The 18,996-nt window shown below is 35.1% G+C and overlaps 2 protein-coding genes and 1 long non-coding RNA gene across 17 annotated transcripts in view; 1 reads left to right on the top strand and 2 right to left on the bottom strand.

The window, feature by feature from the left end:
* The window catches only part of nek11 (NIMA-related kinase 11), a 247,266-nt gene extending 238,864 nt beyond the window's left edge, over positions 1-8,402 (bottom strand). For 10 of the 12 annotated variants that reach the window (XR_012392449.1, XM_073926501.1, XM_073926500.1 and 7 more), the window contains exons 1-2: positions 8,372-8,402; positions 7,810-8,012 (exon numbers count right to left, since the gene is read on the bottom strand). Coding sequence is in view for 11 of the 12 variants with exons in the window: in XM_073926501.1 (XP_073782602.1) it covers positions 7,810-7,985 (176 nt within the window). In the remaining variant the exon portion in view is untranslated. The remainder of the gene's footprint in view (positions 1-7,809; positions 8,013-8,371) is intronic. The other 2 variants (XM_073926505.1, XM_073926507.1) reach the window with 1 other exon arrangement.
* A 1,191-nt stretch (positions 8,403-9,593) lies between these two features.
* On the bottom strand, positions 9,594-17,752 carry sc:d156. 3 transcript variants are annotated; one of them, XM_009292577.5, is made up of 7 exons: positions 17,570-17,752; positions 16,351-16,713; positions 15,981-16,235; positions 15,791-15,881; positions 12,029-12,110; positions 11,454-11,545; positions 9,594-11,276 (listed from the first exon to the last, which is right to left on the bottom strand). In XM_009292577.5, the coding sequence occupies exons 1-7, from the start codon at positions 17,598-17,600 to the stop codon at positions 11,219-11,221; spliced, it is 972 nt and encodes a 323-aa protein (XP_009290852.1). In that variant the 5' UTR covers positions 17,601-17,752; the 3' UTR covers positions 9,594-11,218. The 3 variants fall into 3 exon arrangements, 2 of the variants coding, with proteins under 2 accessions (XP_009290852.1, NP_001116084.2); XR_012391293.1 differs by having other exon boundaries at positions 10,903-11,276; positions 12,029-12,079; positions 17,570-17,737; NM_001122612.2 differs by having other exon boundaries at positions 10,913-11,276; positions 12,029-12,107; positions 17,570-17,646.
* LOC137487957 (uncharacterized) lies at positions 11,843-15,113 on the top strand. 2 transcript variants are annotated; one of them, XR_012392454.1, is made up of 6 exons: positions 11,843-12,404; positions 12,726-12,832; positions 13,801-13,927; positions 14,104-14,189; positions 14,494-14,536; positions 14,656-15,113. It is a non-coding gene; the product is annotated as an uncharacterized lncRNA (long non-coding RNA). The 2 variants fall into 2 exon arrangements; XR_011006810.2 differs by lacking the exon at positions 14,656-15,113 and having other exon boundaries at positions 12,191-12,404; positions 14,494-14,585.
* Positions 17,753-18,996: the final 1,244 nt, after the last annotated feature.

The following is an 18,996-nucleotide window of genomic DNA, read 5'->3' as shown; positions in this document are numbered from 1 at the left end:
TCTTCCTTTTAAAACATTAAAATATATAAAGTCAATCCCTAAGCTGGCAAATTCCAACATAAAGTTACTGTCATTCAATCAGCAAGTTTTTTGAACGAAAATGTCACACGCTTCTCCCAAATGATAATAAGAAAATGTACAATGTACAAATTTTAATAAAAACCTTAAGTTAGAATTTGCCTGGGGTGTGAATAAATTCAGGGCTGACTCTTTTTTTTTCATTTCAGTGTAATAACTGTAGATGATTTATATAAAAGGGCTAAATAAGCATCATAGCCTACTGTAAAATTAGTGCAAATATGACTAATATATGGCATTTCTAAAAATAATCATAACTAATAATAATTTTGTAATGGTTTATGAAGCTTAGATATTTTTCAGCATATGAAACTATTAAGTTATACAAGAGATGAGAAGGAAACAGATTTCAAAATTGGGTAATGAAGGCTGCATTATCATAAACAAGCAATAATTACACTCAAAAATGACTTGCTGCTTGTTCAAACGACCTACACTCACCGGCCACTTTATAAGGTACACCTTACTAGTACAGGGTTGCACCCCCTCTTGCCTTTAAAACTGCCTTAATACTTTGTGGCATAGATTCAACAAGGTACTGGAAGAATTCCTCAGAGGTTTTGGTCCACACTGACATGATAGCATCAAGCAGTTGCTACAGATTTGTCAACTATCGGATTGAGATCTGGTGACTGTGTGGAGGGCTGGAGGCCATTTGAGTACAGTGAACTTATTGTCATGTTCGAGGAGTCAGTCTGAGATGAGTTGTGCTTTACGACATAGAGCGTTATCCTGCTGGAAGTAGCCATCAGAACATGCATAAAAATCCTAGTAGATCAGCAGTTTATAAAATACTTAGACCAGCCCATCTGGCACTGCCCTGTTCAAAGTCACTTGCAGTGAATTACCTTTCTTCCCTAATCTGATGCTCAGACTGAACTGCAGCAGATCATCTTGACCATGTATACATGCATAACACATTAAGCTGCTGCCATGTGACTGGCGGATAGGAAGTTTGATTTAACAAGCAGCTGGAAGGGTGTACCTAATAAAGTGGGCGGTGAGTGTTCTTTAAGGGTTTTTAGGTCAACTTAATTGTTTTATGTTTAATCCACTTAAATTTAGAAAAACGACGAAGTTAACTTAATTTGTGTTGGGACAACATAAAGGAATTGTGTGGAACGCTGCATTTTTTATAGTGTATGACCTAAAACCATCATAGTAGTTAACACTGAAGTGGATCAAATGGTTATTAAACTTATCCTAAAACAAGAAAGGGTGTTGTTTGATAGTTAAACAAGAATGGGTGTTGTTCAATAATTTTAGAGCAACTATTAACCACTTAAAATGTTGAATACACACACACGCGCGCACACACACACACACATTAGCCAGAGTACCAAACACTTGAGACAGCGATGCAGCAGTGGCTTTTTGGAAAACCCTGCTGCAGACCCATAGGACACGAGCCCTACTTTTCAGGGCGAATCCGGAATAGGAAGTCATTTGTCTGGGCTAATAAAGCCCAGTGAGAAGCCAGCTGGAGGAAAGGGGTACGGCAGTCTCAGCTCACAGCGCCCACCATTGACATTTGGTTCTCACAAAGAAACAAAAGGAGTTCATAGCACTGTAAGAGCCACTAAGGCAGGAACAACAAAACACACACCCAGCAGGATTTTAAGGCTGAGAAAAGACTAAGTAAGAAGAACTGGTGCATAAGTGCGCTAGTAAAGAAAGAGACAGAAGGTCTTACGGGCCACTGAAGGTGGGCATTCAGGTTTCGATGCCAATGCTCTGTGTGACAGGTCAGAGGCTGGCAAACAGCTGCGATGGGCTAACAAGCAGAAAGCGGAGGGGCCAAAGGAACAGTCACCCATAGCTTGACGCCCCGAGCCTGTTGCCAGCTAAACCATGGAGCTTTTCCTAATTGGCCTCCTTTTTAACCAGTATCTCTCTGGTTTTCGGTTCCAGCTCTTAGTCTGATATGGTTTTCACAAAGAGGCTATAGAACGTCGCCAAGTAGAGTGTGACTGACAGAGGGAAAGGATAAAAGCAGCACATGAACAGACAACATCGTAACTGGCTCTCCTCCAGACAGTTTGTTTGTGTATTGGAATCTAATTAGAAACTCAGAGACCAAAAACTGTGAATACATAAAGGATGGCGAGAGATCAGTTAGTCTTAAAGAAATAGTTCACCCATGAATTAAAATGTGCTGGTAATCTACTAACCCTCAAGCCATCTAAGATAGAAAGACCTAGGTAGACAGAGATGATGAACTTTTTTTCTTCAGCAAAACATTAAAAAGAAAATGCAAACGGTAATGAGAGTGTTCTTGTTGCATAGTGACATACACTCACCGGCAACTTTATTAGGTACACCATACTAGTACCAGGTTGAACCCCCTTTTGTCTTCAGAACTGCCTTAATCCTTTGTGGCATAGATTCAACAAGGTACTGAAAATATTTCTCTGAGATTTTGGTCCATGTTGACATGATAGCATCACACAGTTGCTGCAGATTTTTCGGCTGCACATCCATGATGTGAATCACTCGTTCCACCACATCCCAAAAGTGCTCTATTGGATTGAATTCTAGTAACTGTCGAGGCCATTTGAGTACAATAAACTCAGGAAATCAGTCTGAGATGATTCACGCTTTATAACATGGCACGTTATCCTGCTGGAAGTAGCCATCAGAAGATACTGTAGGCACACTGTGGTCATAAAGGGATGGACATGGTCAGCAATAGTACTCGGGTAGGCTGTGGTGTTGAGTTGACACGGTGCTCAATTGATACTAATGGGCCCAGTGTGTGCCAAGAAAATGTCCCCCACACCATTACACCTCCACCACCAGCCGGAATTTTCCATTGTCTAATTTTTGTGAGCCTGTGTGAATTGTTGAGTTTCCTGTTCTTGGCTGACAGGAGTGGCATCTGGTGTGGTCTCCTGCTGCTGTAGTCCATCCGCCTCAAGGTTCGACATGTTGTGCGTTCAGAGATGCTCTACTGCATATCTCGGTTGTAACAAATGTTTTTTTGTTACTGTTGCCTTTCTATCAACTGGTTTCAACTGGTTCTATCAGTCTGCTCCGACTTCTAGCATCAACAAGGCATTTGCGCCCACAGAACTGCAGCTCACTGGATTTTTTCCAGACCACCCCTTCTGGCTCCACTAACCATGCCACGTTAAAAGTCACTTAAATCTTATTTCTTTCCCATTCTGAGGCTCAGTTTGAACTGCAGAAGATCACCTTGACCTTGTCTACCTGCCTAAATGAATTGAGTTGCTGCCATGCGACTGGCTGATTAGAAATTTGCATTAACGTGCAGTTGAACAGGTGTACCTAATAAAGTGGCCAGCAAGTTTGTGTGTCTCAAATTCACATGTGAGCTGACGGTGTTTGTTTATTATACAAAGTACTGTATTTTTAATCATATTAGTTTTTTTTTTTTTTTACCCTTGATGCTGCAACCTATTTAACATAGTTAAAAAAATGTTTAACTGATGTGTGAGCTCATATTTACGTACTATATGCACCATTAAGCTACAAGAAGAAGCTCATAAACCAAACTATAATCATCGGACTCAGCTGTATTGATAAGAGCATACATTAAAGGTAATTATGTTGTAAATAACGGCTAGCTATTAGAACAGATCATTAGATATCCTTCATTAGATATCCTTCATAAGAGCTCAATAGATTGTCAGGACTGCATCACTGTTTTGCCTGTATGTTTTTTTGACTCTCAGTGCCAGAAGCAATCCCATTTATCTATAGACACTTGCTCTGTTGGCCCATGCCGCATTAGTTCAGTGCAATTTTGAGTAAACTGTATTTCAGTCTGTTCTTCACACAGAAATATCACTTTCGAGGACTTGAAATACAGTATGATCATATGAATTAAAGGTTTTTTTCATTGACACTAAGATGTTAAGAAGTTAATGTTGCAAATCTTCTTTTGACATTGCTATTTTTAAGAGGATTTAATACAATTATCCAGCAAAGGCCAAAAGTTGATCAAATGTGATAATAAACATTTTTATTTTTAAATGAATTCTAATCCTTACAGTATAAACTTTCTACTTATCAAACTATACTGAGAAAATATATCACACTTTCTACAAAGTGGCACAATACTATCAAAATGAATTGATTATTTCTTTTAGGATCATTTGACATTGAATATTTTAGTAATGGTTGCAAAAAAAAATGAGCAATAAATTATAGAAGAACAAATTATATATTAGGCGGCATAGTGGATCAGTGGTTAGTACTGTTGCCTTACAGCAAGAAGATTGCTGGTTTGAGTCCCAGCTGGGACAGTTGGCATGTCTGTGTGGAGTTTGCATGTTCTCCCTATGTTTGCTCCGGGTGCTCCAGTTTCCCCCACAGTCCAAAGACATGCAGTAGTTGAATAGGATGAACTAAATTGGCCGTGGTGTATAAATGTGTGTGTGAATGCGAGAGTGTATGGGTGTTTCCCAGTACTGGGTTACAGGTGGAAGGGCATTTACTGCGAAAAAAACATATTCCGGAATAGTCGGCGGTTTATTCCATTGTGGCGAACCCTGATGAATTAAGGGACAAAGCTGAATGAAAATTAATGAATGAGTTGGCGGTTCATTCTGCTGTGGCTTTCTCTGAAAAATTTAAGACTAAGCCGAAGGAAAATTAATAAATTAATCATATATTAAAATAAATTAAAATCACAAATGTTTTTAATGCTTCATAGCTTTATTTTACTGTATTTTAGATCAAATAAATGCAACCTTGCTAAGAATATTCCACTCATTCCAAAATATATGCAAATAATTCTGACCACAAACTTTTAAAAGTAGTTTTGTTTCTCACATACCTCTATAGAAAACATGAAGCTACAGAAAATTATTTGCCCATGAAAATGATCAGTGTTCATTAAACATTAGAATCAAAAGCCATGTAATAAATTCATGCATAGAACAGACAGCCAAATATTTGCACTGATCTGAGAGCAATATCCTCATAACGCAAGACATGTTGGGTTTAATTTAGTGTGGAAGCTTCCCTGTGAACTGAACCTTAGTTGGAAAGACGTAATATTGCCAAGATCACCAAAGCACCTAATGCCTCCTGAAATAATGACTCACAATTTCCTTTTTTTCTTTTCTTATCTTATCTTTGTTGCCAAAGCAAACCTGCCTGACTGCAATCCCCTAGATAAGCAATAAATCAACTTTACATATTTCACAACACATCCAGATGATACCAGTAAAAACTCCCCTCAGGACTCGCATTTATTTCAGTGACACACCATTTATTTTATCTGAAAAATAATTGTAAAAATCTATATAAAAAATAAATATTTAAATGACTAACCAGTTAAAACTTAATTAAACATAAGAGTGTTAAAATGATATGAATAGCATAAATATTGCTCTCTAATAAAATCATAATACTGAATTTGAAATTATAAGGAATAACACATACTTTATGCTGTAAGTAACATGGACATCCATCTGCAAGCAAAGTAATAGTGACTAGTTTTTAGATGCAGAGATCAAGGCTGCTCTCAAGTGGACAAACTGTGAACTTCAAAGAATAAAAAATCTTTTGAAATCATTTCAATTATTACTTAAAAAAACTAGATTAAGCAAAATTTCTATTTTTTTAAAACTGAACGATTTCTGAATAACGTGTGACATTAAAGACTGATATAATTAGTGCCAAAAAATCAGCTCTGCTATCATAGGAATAAATGACTTTTTAGAATAATACATGAGAAACTGACTATTTATGAGATTGTATAAAATAAAATGATGCAACATCCACAGGGACTTTATAATTAGACATTTTATAAATAATCATAAGACTTGCTGTTGGCTTCAAATAGACACATTATTAAGACGTGTGCATGTGTGGGTGTGTGTGGGTGTGTGTGACTGTGTATACGGTTGAGGGATACTATATAGTGCATACTATATGTGGGTACTGGAAGATTGCCTAAACACATGCAGTTACTCTTCAGTTCTTCAAACACCAGAAACTCGTATTAACAATATGTCATGTTTTCCACAAAGTGGTCATAATTTATGATAGTAAACTATACCATATTCTTTGTTTAGACACAAATTGCATTTGATTATCATGATGACCCTATTTACGTTGACCACTACAGAAGAAACTGCTTCCAAGTTCTCTGAATTTGCCAACAATAAGTATGTGTTCTGAAACAAACGTTCAGCTGTGTTTTATTTTATACTGATGTCTTATACTGATATTGTTTTCACACCTTAAATATTAGAAAAAATACAGTTGAAATCAGAATTATTAACCCCTTTGAATTTATCTTTTTTCATTATTTCTCAATTGATGTTTAACAGAGCAAGAAAAATTTGACAGTAAGTCTGATAATATTTTTTTTCTGGAGAAAGTCTTATTTGTTTTATTTCGGCTAGAATAAAAGCAGTTTTTATTTTTTTAAATGCCAATTTAAGGTCAGAATTATTAGCCCCTTTAAGCTATATTTTTTCGATAGTCTACAAACCAAACTATCATTATACAATGACTTGCATAATTACCCTAACCTGCCTAGTTAATCTAATTAACCTTGTTAAGCCTTTAAATGTCACTTTGAGCTGTATAGAAGTGTCTTGAAAAATATCTAGTCAAATTATATTTACTGTCATCATGGCAAAGATAAAATAAATCAGTTATTAGAAATGAGTTATTAAAACTTTTAATTTTAGAAATGTGTTGAAAAAAATCTTCTCTTTATTAAACAGAAATTAGGTGACAAAATTAACAGGGGGGCTAATAATTCTGACTTCAACTGTATGTTTACGCAAATAGACCTATAAACATGAGCATACTGACAAAACAAAAATATGTAACAGCCTAATTGTTTACATTTATTTATTAATTGGTTTAATTTAATATGAATCGCACCCAAAGAGACACAGTTGTGGCCTGTATTTAGTTTTAATGTATATAAGGGCCATAAAGGAGTAAGAAAGTTTAACCTTGTGCCATAACATTTACATTTGCATTTAGTCATTTAGCAGACGCTTTTATCCAAAGCGACTTACAAATGAGGACAAGGAAGCAATTTACACAACTAAGAGCAACAATGAATAAGTGCTATAGGCAAGTTTCAGGTCTGTAAAGTCTAAGAAGGGAAGTATTAGTAGTATTAGTATTTTTTATTTTTTTATTTTTTTTGGGTACAGTTAGTGTGATATTCAGAGAGGCAATTGCAGATTAGGAATTCTGCAATTGCAGATTAGGACATCTGTCTGCTGCAGCTAACGCTATTGCTGTATCGTTAATCTAAGGTAAACACCCAGAGGTTGCAATCCAATAAAAAATGGCTTTTTATTTGTTTTATTTCTATTCTTTTATGTATTAACTACTATTTCCATTTTCTGTTGGTTATTTATATGGTTATTTATTAAGGGATTAATTCAAATTAAATTTAACAAATGAATGAATGCTCTAGTCTAAACAACAATATTCTTATTTCAAATTTTATTATTACTGCGATTTTATTATTGCTTACAACTAAATATTTACTATTTTACTAAATAAACCACGACTGATGAAAAATACAAAGAACTAAATGACTATTTATAATATTTTTACAGCTATATTGTTAGTAAATAATTATTTTCTTCCATGATGTTTTATTGCAGTGTTAGAGACATTATAGGGTTAAAGGCAGCTGTGTAAACGTGAAGTCCTTGGAGGAAGATTCAGGACCAATCACAGCTTTAAAAGGACATAATTGTTTTGAAATACTGCAGGACTTACAGTCTCTCCTCCGCCACTGCCTTTGTGTCTTTAACAAGATACACAGTGCCGAAGCTTCCCTTCCCGAGTCTCTGCTGGATGATGTATCTGTTCGCTATCAGGCTGCACAGATCAGGAGATGTTTCTGATTCTGGATGACAGTTTGTTTGGCCTGGACGCTCACGAAATCTGGGCATTTTAAGCCGGGAATTTAACGCAGTCAGCTGAGGAGATAAAAGTCGAGGAGAGTCAACAGAGAAACGCTCTCGTGACGTCATTGCTTTCTCACCTCTTTATTTATTTACGTGTTTTGGTATTTGAAGTTCATGAAAAGAAAACATAGAAACACCACTCATTTAATTCATATGAACAAACCATAAGCTAGTCGCAGTTGATTACATCTTCTAGCAAAAAACAAAATAACTATAAAAACAAGATTACTTGATGAAGTTCAGGATTTGATATTGGAGACGCATAGCGAAGACACAGAATAACATAAAAAGCTGAATTGAATTCAAATTCTAATTAGTTTTCTCTATGTGAATTGTGTATTAGCTAACGTTGATGATTTGTTTATCCTCACCTGTGCGTCGGAAGTTTGCTTGACCACATGTGCTCAACTTCCCGTGTTACGTTGTTGTTATGGGAACTGTGCAGTCGCACTATTCTCCTTAAGATGGCGCTAATGTGCACTGCTGACTGTAAGCTAAATTTTGCCAAGTGGTGCTCACTGCAGAGCCACTTGACTTGGGCAGAGCTGAGCTCCAGCAAGGGAAAGCTTGAGCTCCAGCTCCTCCTTCCTTGCGCTTCTTCTTTGAGTGATGTAACTAGGGGAAGTGGGTTAGGGGTGGGGTGGGTGTACGCATTAAAACAGCTTATAGGAGGAGAGAGAGCTCAAGCTACCCCTCGCTGGCCATGGTGCTGTTGTATTGGTCTTATAGGTGGTTTTGTAGGTTAGTTTTGTAACTGTTTGGTAAAGGGTCATAAGATATGTTGGTTATAAACACTGTGAACAGTTTTTTTTTAAATATATAGCTTCAGTATTTAAAAAAAAAAAAAGTAATTCAGTGTTACATGTGCATTCCTGCGTTGCGTGATTATTAGCATTTTTCCTCTAGTCTTCTTTCTCTCTCTCTCTCTCTCTCTCTGTGTGTGTGTGTGTGATAAAATGAAAAAAAAACTCCGCAATTACTTTTTATTTTTTAAAATACATAATTTTGTGTGGGTTTTTTTTCAACAAATCAGTGACATCATTTGAGAAGTTGGCCATTAAAGTGTTAAAATCCTGTAAATTTTCTAAACAATTTAGTAGTTTGAATCAGGGCTGAGGTTAATTAACAGATTTATGCAAAACAATTTGATAAATAAAGGGTTGTAAATTTGAACAGTGCACTAGGGTTTAAACCCTACATTTTCCATTGCTTAAATATTTTTTTTATAACAATACATATATAAATAATATTACATATATTGTAAATAGTACTTTGCAAATACTATTACAATACATTGAGTTCTACAAATGCTTTTTAGATACTGAATTACAATTCGTTTTTAAATACTTCAATACTGAAGCTACATTTTCAAAACTGTTTACACAGTGTTCATTACTAACTTCTCTTATGACCCTTGACCAAACAGTTACAAAAGTAACCTTCAACACCACCAAAAAAACTAACTCAGACCAACACAACAGTTCAAGTAGCTACATCTGAAAATAAGCTTGTTTCACCAAACCACTGACAACCATTCTCATTCAGAAAACACACATTTCATTCATAACGCATTGACATGAAACACAAACAACAGAACATTATAGAAATTACATTTTATTTTTGAAGTTTGAATTAACTTTCACATACATCAGTATGTACAGTAGTTGTATATTTACCACATTTTCACTGTCTTAAATGTGCTTAATTATGATTGATAAGGAGGAAACAAATCGCAGCAATTTGATGTAAAAACACAGTTTTTCTCAATCACTTTAGACTATTCTGCAAATGAAACATGCAAGCACCGGATCACACAACAAAATAATTCCTGTCATGTAGCAACAAATAATAACTTGACTTAGTTGATAGTTGATAGGTGATTATTTGGAAAAGTGGCAGAAGGTAAAATTTTTTATGAATCATGTTGATCTGCATCCCAATCATCACAAATACTGCAGAAGACCTAATGGAACCCGCATGGACCCAAGATTCTCACAGAAATCAGTCTTGTTTCAAGTTTGGTGAAGGAAAAATCATGGTTAGGGATTAAATTTAGTGTAGGGGCCTGCAAGAGATCTGCAGAGTGGATGACAACATCAACAGCCTGAGGTATCAACACATTTGAGCTGCCCATTATACATTACCATCCACAGGAGAGACAAATTCTTCAGGAGAGCGCTCCTCATACTTTAGCTTCCACTGGTGTCTCCACCACAATATTCTTAAAAGCAAAGAAGATTAAGGGGTTCCAGGATTGGCCAGCCCAGTCACAAGATATTAACATTATTGAGCATGTCTGTGGTAAGATGGAGGAGGAGGAGATGAAGATGAATCCAAAAAAATATTGGTTACTCTTGATTTTTTATTCTTGTCCTGCAAGAAAGCTTTCTTTTCCATTCCAGATGACTTTATTAATAAGTTATTTGAGTCATTGCAGAGGTGTCTGGATGCAGTCCTCCAAGCTCAGGGGAGTCTTACACTATATTCATTCTTTTTCCACTGCACCATGACTTTATATTTTATACATTTAGAAATGAGTTATTAAAACTATTATGCTTAGAAATGTGTTGAAAAAAAATCTTCTTTTATACATTTGTACATTATTTCTGTTAAGTGACAATACTTTTGCCTAAGCAAAGTCAGACCTTACTGTCCTGATTAAATAATTAAAAATCAAGCTTCAACTCCTAACTCTTACTTTAAATTAAATGGCACAAGATGATTTTATCAGTCTAAAAATGCTCAGAAGAATTTAATTAATAAAAGTAAGGAAATCTGGTTATTTACGTTTGGATTCCTCTGATATATCATATGAAAGCTAATGCAGGTCAGCCGTGATCAATCATAAACACGGGAACCTCTTAAAACTAGTTTACAAATAAACTTCACAAAATGCTTTTATCAGTCTAAAACAATGTTCATAATAATTTAATGTATGTTTGTACAAGAAAAAAAAAACTATACATAGTCATATGCTTCCTCTGTTTTTTAAAGAAGTTTTTATCTGTCTTGCTAGGAAGTTTCCATGAATGCGTTGCTTTCTATTGTCACTTTTCTTCTTTATTAGTTGCTTCAAATATAGCAAAACAAGACTGACACTGAGAGAGGTGTTGATGATGTCAGGTTTCCTATCTTTGAAGGACATGTTTGTATTTCTTTTACACACACACACACACGCACACACACACATGCACACATGCACACACACTCTTATCACATCAAGCAGTCTTCACTGCGCTGTAAATGGATTCATTCTGCTCCTCTGTGTTGGCAGATCTATAAATAAAGACGATCAATTCAGTCAAATACTGTACTCATATCACTTTGCACAGCTTCGAAAAATAAAAATAGTGTCACATTATCTCCATATCCACTGATCCATTTCTTAAAACATTTAACATTTTTTTTAATGCAATACCTTTAAAAATCTGATCGTAGTAATTAAAGACTTACATTTGTTTTTGGGATTTAACGTCGATTTCTTTGGGTTTAACGGTGACACACGTATACAGCACTTCATCTACCTTTGATTCATCCACTGCTTCCTGTGGGTTTGAGTGAGAGGTTGAGTTACACTTTATCACTGTCCTGCTTATTTTTATGATAATAGTACATAATAAAGCTTTTCTTTTCATTCACATTTTCATTCTGAATAATGAATTTACAAGAGGAGCATAAAACTTAAATTATGCATTTCAGTTGTTCTCTATTGCTTTGACTCAAATATTAAATGAATGATTTTTTTGTCATAAAAACAAGTTCAGATCTCTGAACATGTAGCTTCTTGTTCACATCAGATTGGAATTTCAAGTTGCAAATGCTTTGGCACATGTGTGTAAACCATAACTGAAGATTTTAGTATACACTACATGTTTTTCGCAGTCACTTTGGTACATTATACCATCATGCAAACATGCTAAAGCCAGTCTCTTGATCAAAACCTTCGTTCATCTTTCAGAAATAAATATCAGCGTCAATGAACACATCAGTGCTAGTTTTCATAAACATGGTTTTGCAGATATACTTACAGTTGCTTGACAGATGTTGTCATCCGAAACTCTGGTTCCTTCTCCTACTTCCTTTAGGTTTTTTTGAGTTTCTGCTTTGCTTCTAAAAAAAGTTAAATTAACGCACATCTTTGATAATCTCAGGATACACAGCAAATTCATCAGAGTTAAATTCTCGGTGTTGAAGCATTTCAGAGTAAAATGTTGACGTTAAAGAGTTAGATTTTGATAAATGAATATAATAAGAGTTAAAATTGATTTTATTCAGTGCGAAATCAAGGAGTTATCTTTTCAACACTTGGTGGTGTTATTTCCAACATCCGGGAATTCATGCAGCCCCAGTCACTGAAGAATTTTCCAGACGCCATTTTCCATCTGAGGTTTAGAACAGCAACTGGTGAGTCGAACTACCTAAATGTTGGTATTTTACTGACTTTCTTTTAAGGAAATACAGTTGTAAACATATTGTTAAGTTAATAACTTTAGAATGGAGTGACAATTTTAAACTTCTGCGGTTCATTCATGGTCGTTTGTGTATCTAGCTTAACTGCATTACTATTGACTTCTTTTCAAGAATGTTTTTATATATGCTCACGCATACATAGTGCATAAAAACATCAAATGTACATGTTCAACACATTTCTGTCACGCTTAATGCCATTTTGTGCGTTGTTACCCATCTGTAAAATAAAATCGACACTTCTCCTTTAATTCGAAGCAAACTAGCGAGGGAATCCACGGAGCAGCCTAGCCTACTCTGCCCGGATGCTAACGGCAACACAGGACGGTTTCAATGAGCTCTGGAGAGTTTCTAAAACATATCTGGTGAGTAAATGAACATGCTTACTTGTAAAAGGCTTCCTGACTAAAACATATGATTGTTTGTTATTCGTGTACGTTAATTTGGTTATTTTAAACACCGCGGCCCTTTTAAACTGGTTGATTCGTGGCCGTCCATATACTGTTAGTCCATAGACTCGTGTGATAACGTAACAGTTACGCTTGAATTATATTAAGTGTTGACAACCATTAAAGTCGGAATGTTAACATTAATGTCTTTAAATGACCGCGTTTGCACTTTATCAGACATTTGACGTTACAGAAGTCTCCCGGAAGTTGCGGGACTAACGTTAACGTTATCCCGCAAATGCACAGAGACTCCCAAATGCCCAAGTAGATGCCCGCAAATGAATGATAATCTCCTGGAAATCGCGCGTATCCCGCCCGGTCATTAAACACTTTGCACACCCCTCTCCACCGCATCCCTCCCAGCTCTTCAGGTACGTCGCGCGCAAGTCACCCCCACCTCTCTTTAGGTACGTCGCGCGCAACTCATCTCATTGCTCTTCAGGTTCTCATCTCTCCCGCTACCTCCCGCAAATCAACTCTGTATCCCCCGAAAATGACTTTTGCCAACTCAGGATGTCTGACGTTAGTAAGTTAGGCTATTTCTGTAGTCAGGAACATCTTAGTCAAGCTTTTTCTCCCGCATGATATTGTGCTTAAAACTATAGGCTAAACTTAGCATGCACTGTACACAACATTTCCGTTTTATTAAAGACAATTTAGTGCGTTGTAAACAGCCACCTGTCTGTAAAATTAATCAACTGATTCATATTTGAGCAGCCAAATGATGATACAGGTTTGATTTGTAGATTTATTATCAATAATCAACATCTAAATCAAAAGATATCTGAAAAAGTGTGAAGCATACTTTGTGATGTTCATCTTTCCTTTTTATCTGAAGGTTATGCATATGTGTTAGATACTAATGTGTTGTTGTTTTTTAACAGCCACAGTTCTCTATACAATAACACAAGACCCTGTGACGGTGGCTGATTAGAGACGGATGGTGTATTTCCAGAGTTGGTGAAATGACCAAGCACACCTTCTTGGTCATATGTGGTGATAATAATGAAGGTATGTTTGATAAAGTTCTGTATTTGTTTCACAATAAGCTAAGAGGGTATTAGAGCATTAGAGAATAACAAATGACATGAAGGTGATAAGTTTTGTATTGTGGGTGAACTGTTACTTAAATAATGTTTTGCTCTTTGCTTTGCACTTTTCCTCTTCTGCTTATCCTAATATTTTAGATTATATTTGGACCTGAAACATCTGCTAGACTCCAGTAAAGGTGGCGTCAATACTGGACCTGAAAGGGCCTAACAAGTTGAGTCTGGTAAAGAAACACACACACACACACACACACACGCACGCACGCACACGCTTACAGAAAACTGTAAGTTTATGAATATTTTTTACACTGTGGCCAATATTTTGGGGAAGTCAGCATCACTAGATGATATAAAAGATTTTAAGCTCCTCTAAATTTTGCTCCAAGTGTTGTGTTAAATTCAGGATTCTGGACAGACAGCTGCCTGTTTTTCCAGTTCTAGTCATAGTGGTTAACCTAATTGTTTTTGGAGATCCAACAGTGATGTATGTGTTTTTTCTACTTTTCCATATCCTGTCACCTCAACCAGCTGGGAGAGTCAAGTTGTGGATCATCATGTAGATTTTCAAAAGGTGAGTTTAGATTTCTTGAATGTTTTATTTACTTTAAATGTTCTTTTAAATATATCATATAATTTGATTGCAATTTGTTTTCAAACATTTTTCTTATCATTTTTCTTTTCATGCTGGAGTCTTGAAGAGCTCTTAGATGAGCATCACCCTATATCCGTGCATCAGGAACCACCAGATGAGCGATCAGCAGCTGCTACATCGTCATGGATAAAAAGGTCATCCTGTGGCTGGGAAGCACTTCATTCACAGGACATGCTTGATGAGATTTCCTAGCTCCAGTTTGTTTTCACACAAGTTTACAGCATTTGTACCTTCATTTAAACTGCTGTGTTTGATATGGAGGACCAAGGAAACACCAGAAGTGAAAGATTTAAAGATTTGCACGCCAAGTTGTTTAAAATGTAATTTCAGAAGAAAACTATGCGTTCAGAAGAAAACTATGAGTGACGCTATATTGAACTTTCAAATTGCACTGATGAAACATCAAGTTTGGACCAAAGGACTGAAACAGCCTTTTTGAGCACTGGTCATACATATTTTGTTGATACTGTCTGTACTAATAAAACATTTAAAGCATATTTGACATTGTTGCATTTTAAAAACTGAATGAATTGTTGAAGTAGTGAATGTTTTCAAATAAAATGTTTTTTCTTTTGTAATTTACAGTCTATTTGACCTTTTTACCATATTTACACTCAAGAAAGTTGAATAAAATAACAATATATTACACCAGGCGGTGTTAAATATAGTTACATATTTTAACTCTGCCCAGAGTTGAAATTAACCCTTACTTCGGTGTTAATGTGCCAACCCTTTTGAAAGTGTTGATTTAACTCTGTTTTGAGTGGACCCCATGAGACACTTTCAAAGGGTTGAAATTAACACCCATAGAGTTGTTTTGGGTCCCCATATTTTGCTGTGTAGGCGCTTAAAGTGTTAGGTTAATTTAAAATCATTAAATAGATGCATTATCTGATCTAAAACTGTTTTTCTATGGTATACATGCAGTCTATTTTGTTTCACAAGTCATCACCATTTGTTTTCATCATCACCTTCACCACCAAAAGCAAAACTCTTCTGGAAACTATGACAAATTCACACATGGTTTCAAAGCTAATTTTAAGACTGTGTCTTCATCTGGAATGTTTTAACAGATCCTTTTGTACTTTATGAATGTTGAAATGTCCACTATTGTTTCATTTGGACCGACTGAGAGACTTATTATGAGTGCAAGTAAAACTAAAATCTTCCTACCTTCTTATAAGAAACACAGCTGCAATAATGGTGAACACAAGCAAGACTGAAGACACAACAATAATCAGAAGAGTTGAGAACTCAGAAACATCTGTTGAAGACAACAAAAAGTGTGTATATGCAATTTATATTCCAAATATGAATCGTATGTAGATACGAAGAGGTTCATTTGTTTATTAGATCTACCAACCTTCAATGTACATGCTAAATCCTCCAGATAAAGTGTTTGTAAAGTTCGTCAAAGAACAAGAGTATTTTCCAGAGTCTTCAGCAGTGATGTTGTTGAAGATGAGGATTGGGTTTGTTTGTTTCATCAGTTCACCATTCTTAAACCACTGAACCTCTGATAAATCATTAGGACAGTCCAGTGAACAAGTCAAATTCACAGAGTCTCCAGTTATTGTGCTTCCATTAATTCTTGACCTGGACATGGAGACTTTTAACTCTGTCAGAAAAAGAATTTAAAACACTCCATAATCAAACAGAGAGATTACTGGACTGAACACAAACTAAACATTGACAACAAAAGTTTTATGAATATTTATTTTTACAATATTTACCAGATACTGAAATGTTCACTCCGGGATCACCTGTCCACTTGCCATTTGGAAGACTAGTAATAAATCTGAACTTATATTCTCTAGATTCTGTGAGCTTAATATCATTAATCAAAAGAGAACAATCTGAAGCTTTATTTCCAATGTATTGAAAACTAACTGAATTATTCTTGGCTTCACTGTCAAAGACATATGGTCCAGACTCACACTTGTTAAAGTTTGAGTTCATTGAACACCACAGCACTTGCTTTACTGCGTCTGGGTCATTTCCTGGAAATGTAAATGTGCAGGCAATAGTGACATTGGATCCTCTTGCAGCACAGATCTGAGAAGGATAATTCACATTCCACTCATCACTGAGAACACCTGCAGCACAGAACACTTCATTTTTATTAATGATGTATAAAAATTATGTATTTTACTTAAAATATTTCAAGATGAATATTGTGAGGGACTTCCGGATTACTGGTAAAGTTTTTTATATTTATAAATCATTAATGTATGAAAATCACCTAACCTTAATCAACATTAGAATACTAAAATAAAGAAGTATATTGATACCTAAAACATTCAATATCCTTATTCGATTTGTGAAATGCAAATAGCACAGAAACATAGATAGTTTGTATTTATTTATTTATTTATTTATTTATTCATGGCACATTTCTAATTACTTCCAGGATAAAAAGAAAAAAATGCAAGCTTTATTAAATGGTCTCAGACATTTGTATTCAGACCCATTCTGGTCACATTTTACTATAATATTCCATCAGTTATTGCTACAGTAGTTTATCAGTATGATAATGAATCAATGAACATTACATTTACTACAACCGTTATTTATCTTTTATCTTTTTCAATATTGCAGTCTGTCATTGTTAGTTCTTGATTGTTAGCATAATTTAGGATTTTCTTAATGCATTAGTAAATGTTGAATATGATTAATAAATGCTGTTCAAGTGTTGATCATTCTTAGTTCACATTAGCAAATACATTAACTAACATAATAACTAAACAAAATAACTAATAAAGCTTTATTGAAAAGTGTTACCCCTATTTCTGCTATTGTTTAATGAGTGATTGTGGATTTTTTAAATATGTCACATTAAATAATTCATAGATAAATGGTTTTAAAACATTATGTTAGTTCAAAACAGTAAATTAGTTTCTTAAATGAAGAATAAGCAACACATAAATACTGCTTTAGAAAAATATTTCTTACCGGGCAGGAGGAAAAGAAGAAACTGTAGCATTTTGATCCACTGTTTCAGTTATTTAGCTCGTAGAAGATGTTTTTATTCAATGTAGAGACAAGAAGAAAAAAGCAGTAAAAGAAGAAGCAGCTGAGAGGTTAATGCTAACATTTCCATTTCCTCTTCCCTTTACTGGCATCTGTGGTTCAGTCAAGAGAATTGAAATCTACATTTCACAACATGTTACTTTTGTTAAATTTTAAAAAATTTCCTTTGATTTTTAAAATGTTCTCAATAAAAACAAAAAGTTCTTTTAAAAAATGTTTGCCGAAAAAGATTTTGGGGAACTAAAATAGTTCTACTATGAAGTTGTTGCTAATTAATTTATTCATTTAAAATTCATTCATTCATTTTCTTGTCGGCTAAGTCCCTTTATTAATCCGGGGTCACCACAGCGGAATGAACCGCCAACTTATCCAGCAAGTTTTTACACAGCGGATGCCCTTACAGCCACAACCCATCTCTGGGAAACATCCATACACACATTCGCACACACATTCATACACTACGGACAATTTAGCCTATACCCAATTCTCCTATAGCGCATGTCTTTGGACTGTGGGGGAAACCGGAGCACCCAGAGGAAACCCACGCAAAGGCAGGGAGAACATGCAAACTCCACACAGAAACGCCAACTGAGCCGAAGTTCGAACCAGCGACCCAGCGACCTACTTGCTGTGAGGCGACAGCACTACCTACTGCGCCACTGCCTCGCCTTCATTTAAAAAAATAAATTATTTTATTTATACCATCAATTTTCTTTTTTAAGCAATATCACATGCTGTTCATTAAGGCCAAAGAATTTTTAAAGTGGTCTTGAACTGTTGAATTAAGCTGCGGTCACAGAGTTTGAGAGTGCAAAATTCTGTCGTATGGCGCTACAAAAAAAGGCGGGATTAAACAAGATGATTAGACATTTTTTTTTAAATTGCTTTTATGTGTCAAAAGTATTCATTATGTATTACAATGCATATCAATATATTTAGTTCTTTTAGTTTTTTAAGAACCGTAAGGAATAACTGCATAAATTATTTTGCATCAAAAAAGCATTTTGATATTGGTAAAGGTATCAATCACTGGCATATTAGCAGTCAAAACAGATGCATTACTGCATAAATTATTATCCTTTTTTTAAAAAGACAAATATTGTGCATGTACACATTTGTATCTAAAATGTTATTATCAATAATTTTTTGTACTTTTATTTCGGAGTGCAGATTGCATACGTTTTTTACATATATAATATATATTTATTATTTTCCTAAATGTATAACTACTGTAAGAAAATATCAGAATTCGGTACTTACTTTCAGTATTATCTTTACTTGAACTTACCTGATTTAATCCTGTTTATATTAAATGAACCTGCTCCCAAGCAGGTTTGAGATACCAGAAC

Source organism: Danio rerio, chromosome 16, assembly GCF_049306965.1.
Source record: "Danio rerio strain Tuebingen ecotype United States chromosome 16, GRCz12tu, whole genome shotgun sequence".
Classification (NCBI taxonomy): Eukaryota; Metazoa; Chordata; class Actinopteri; order Cypriniformes; family Danionidae; genus Danio; species Danio rerio.
Note: the sequence above shows the minus strand (reverse complement) of the source record. Positions and strands in the feature narration are given on the sequence as shown.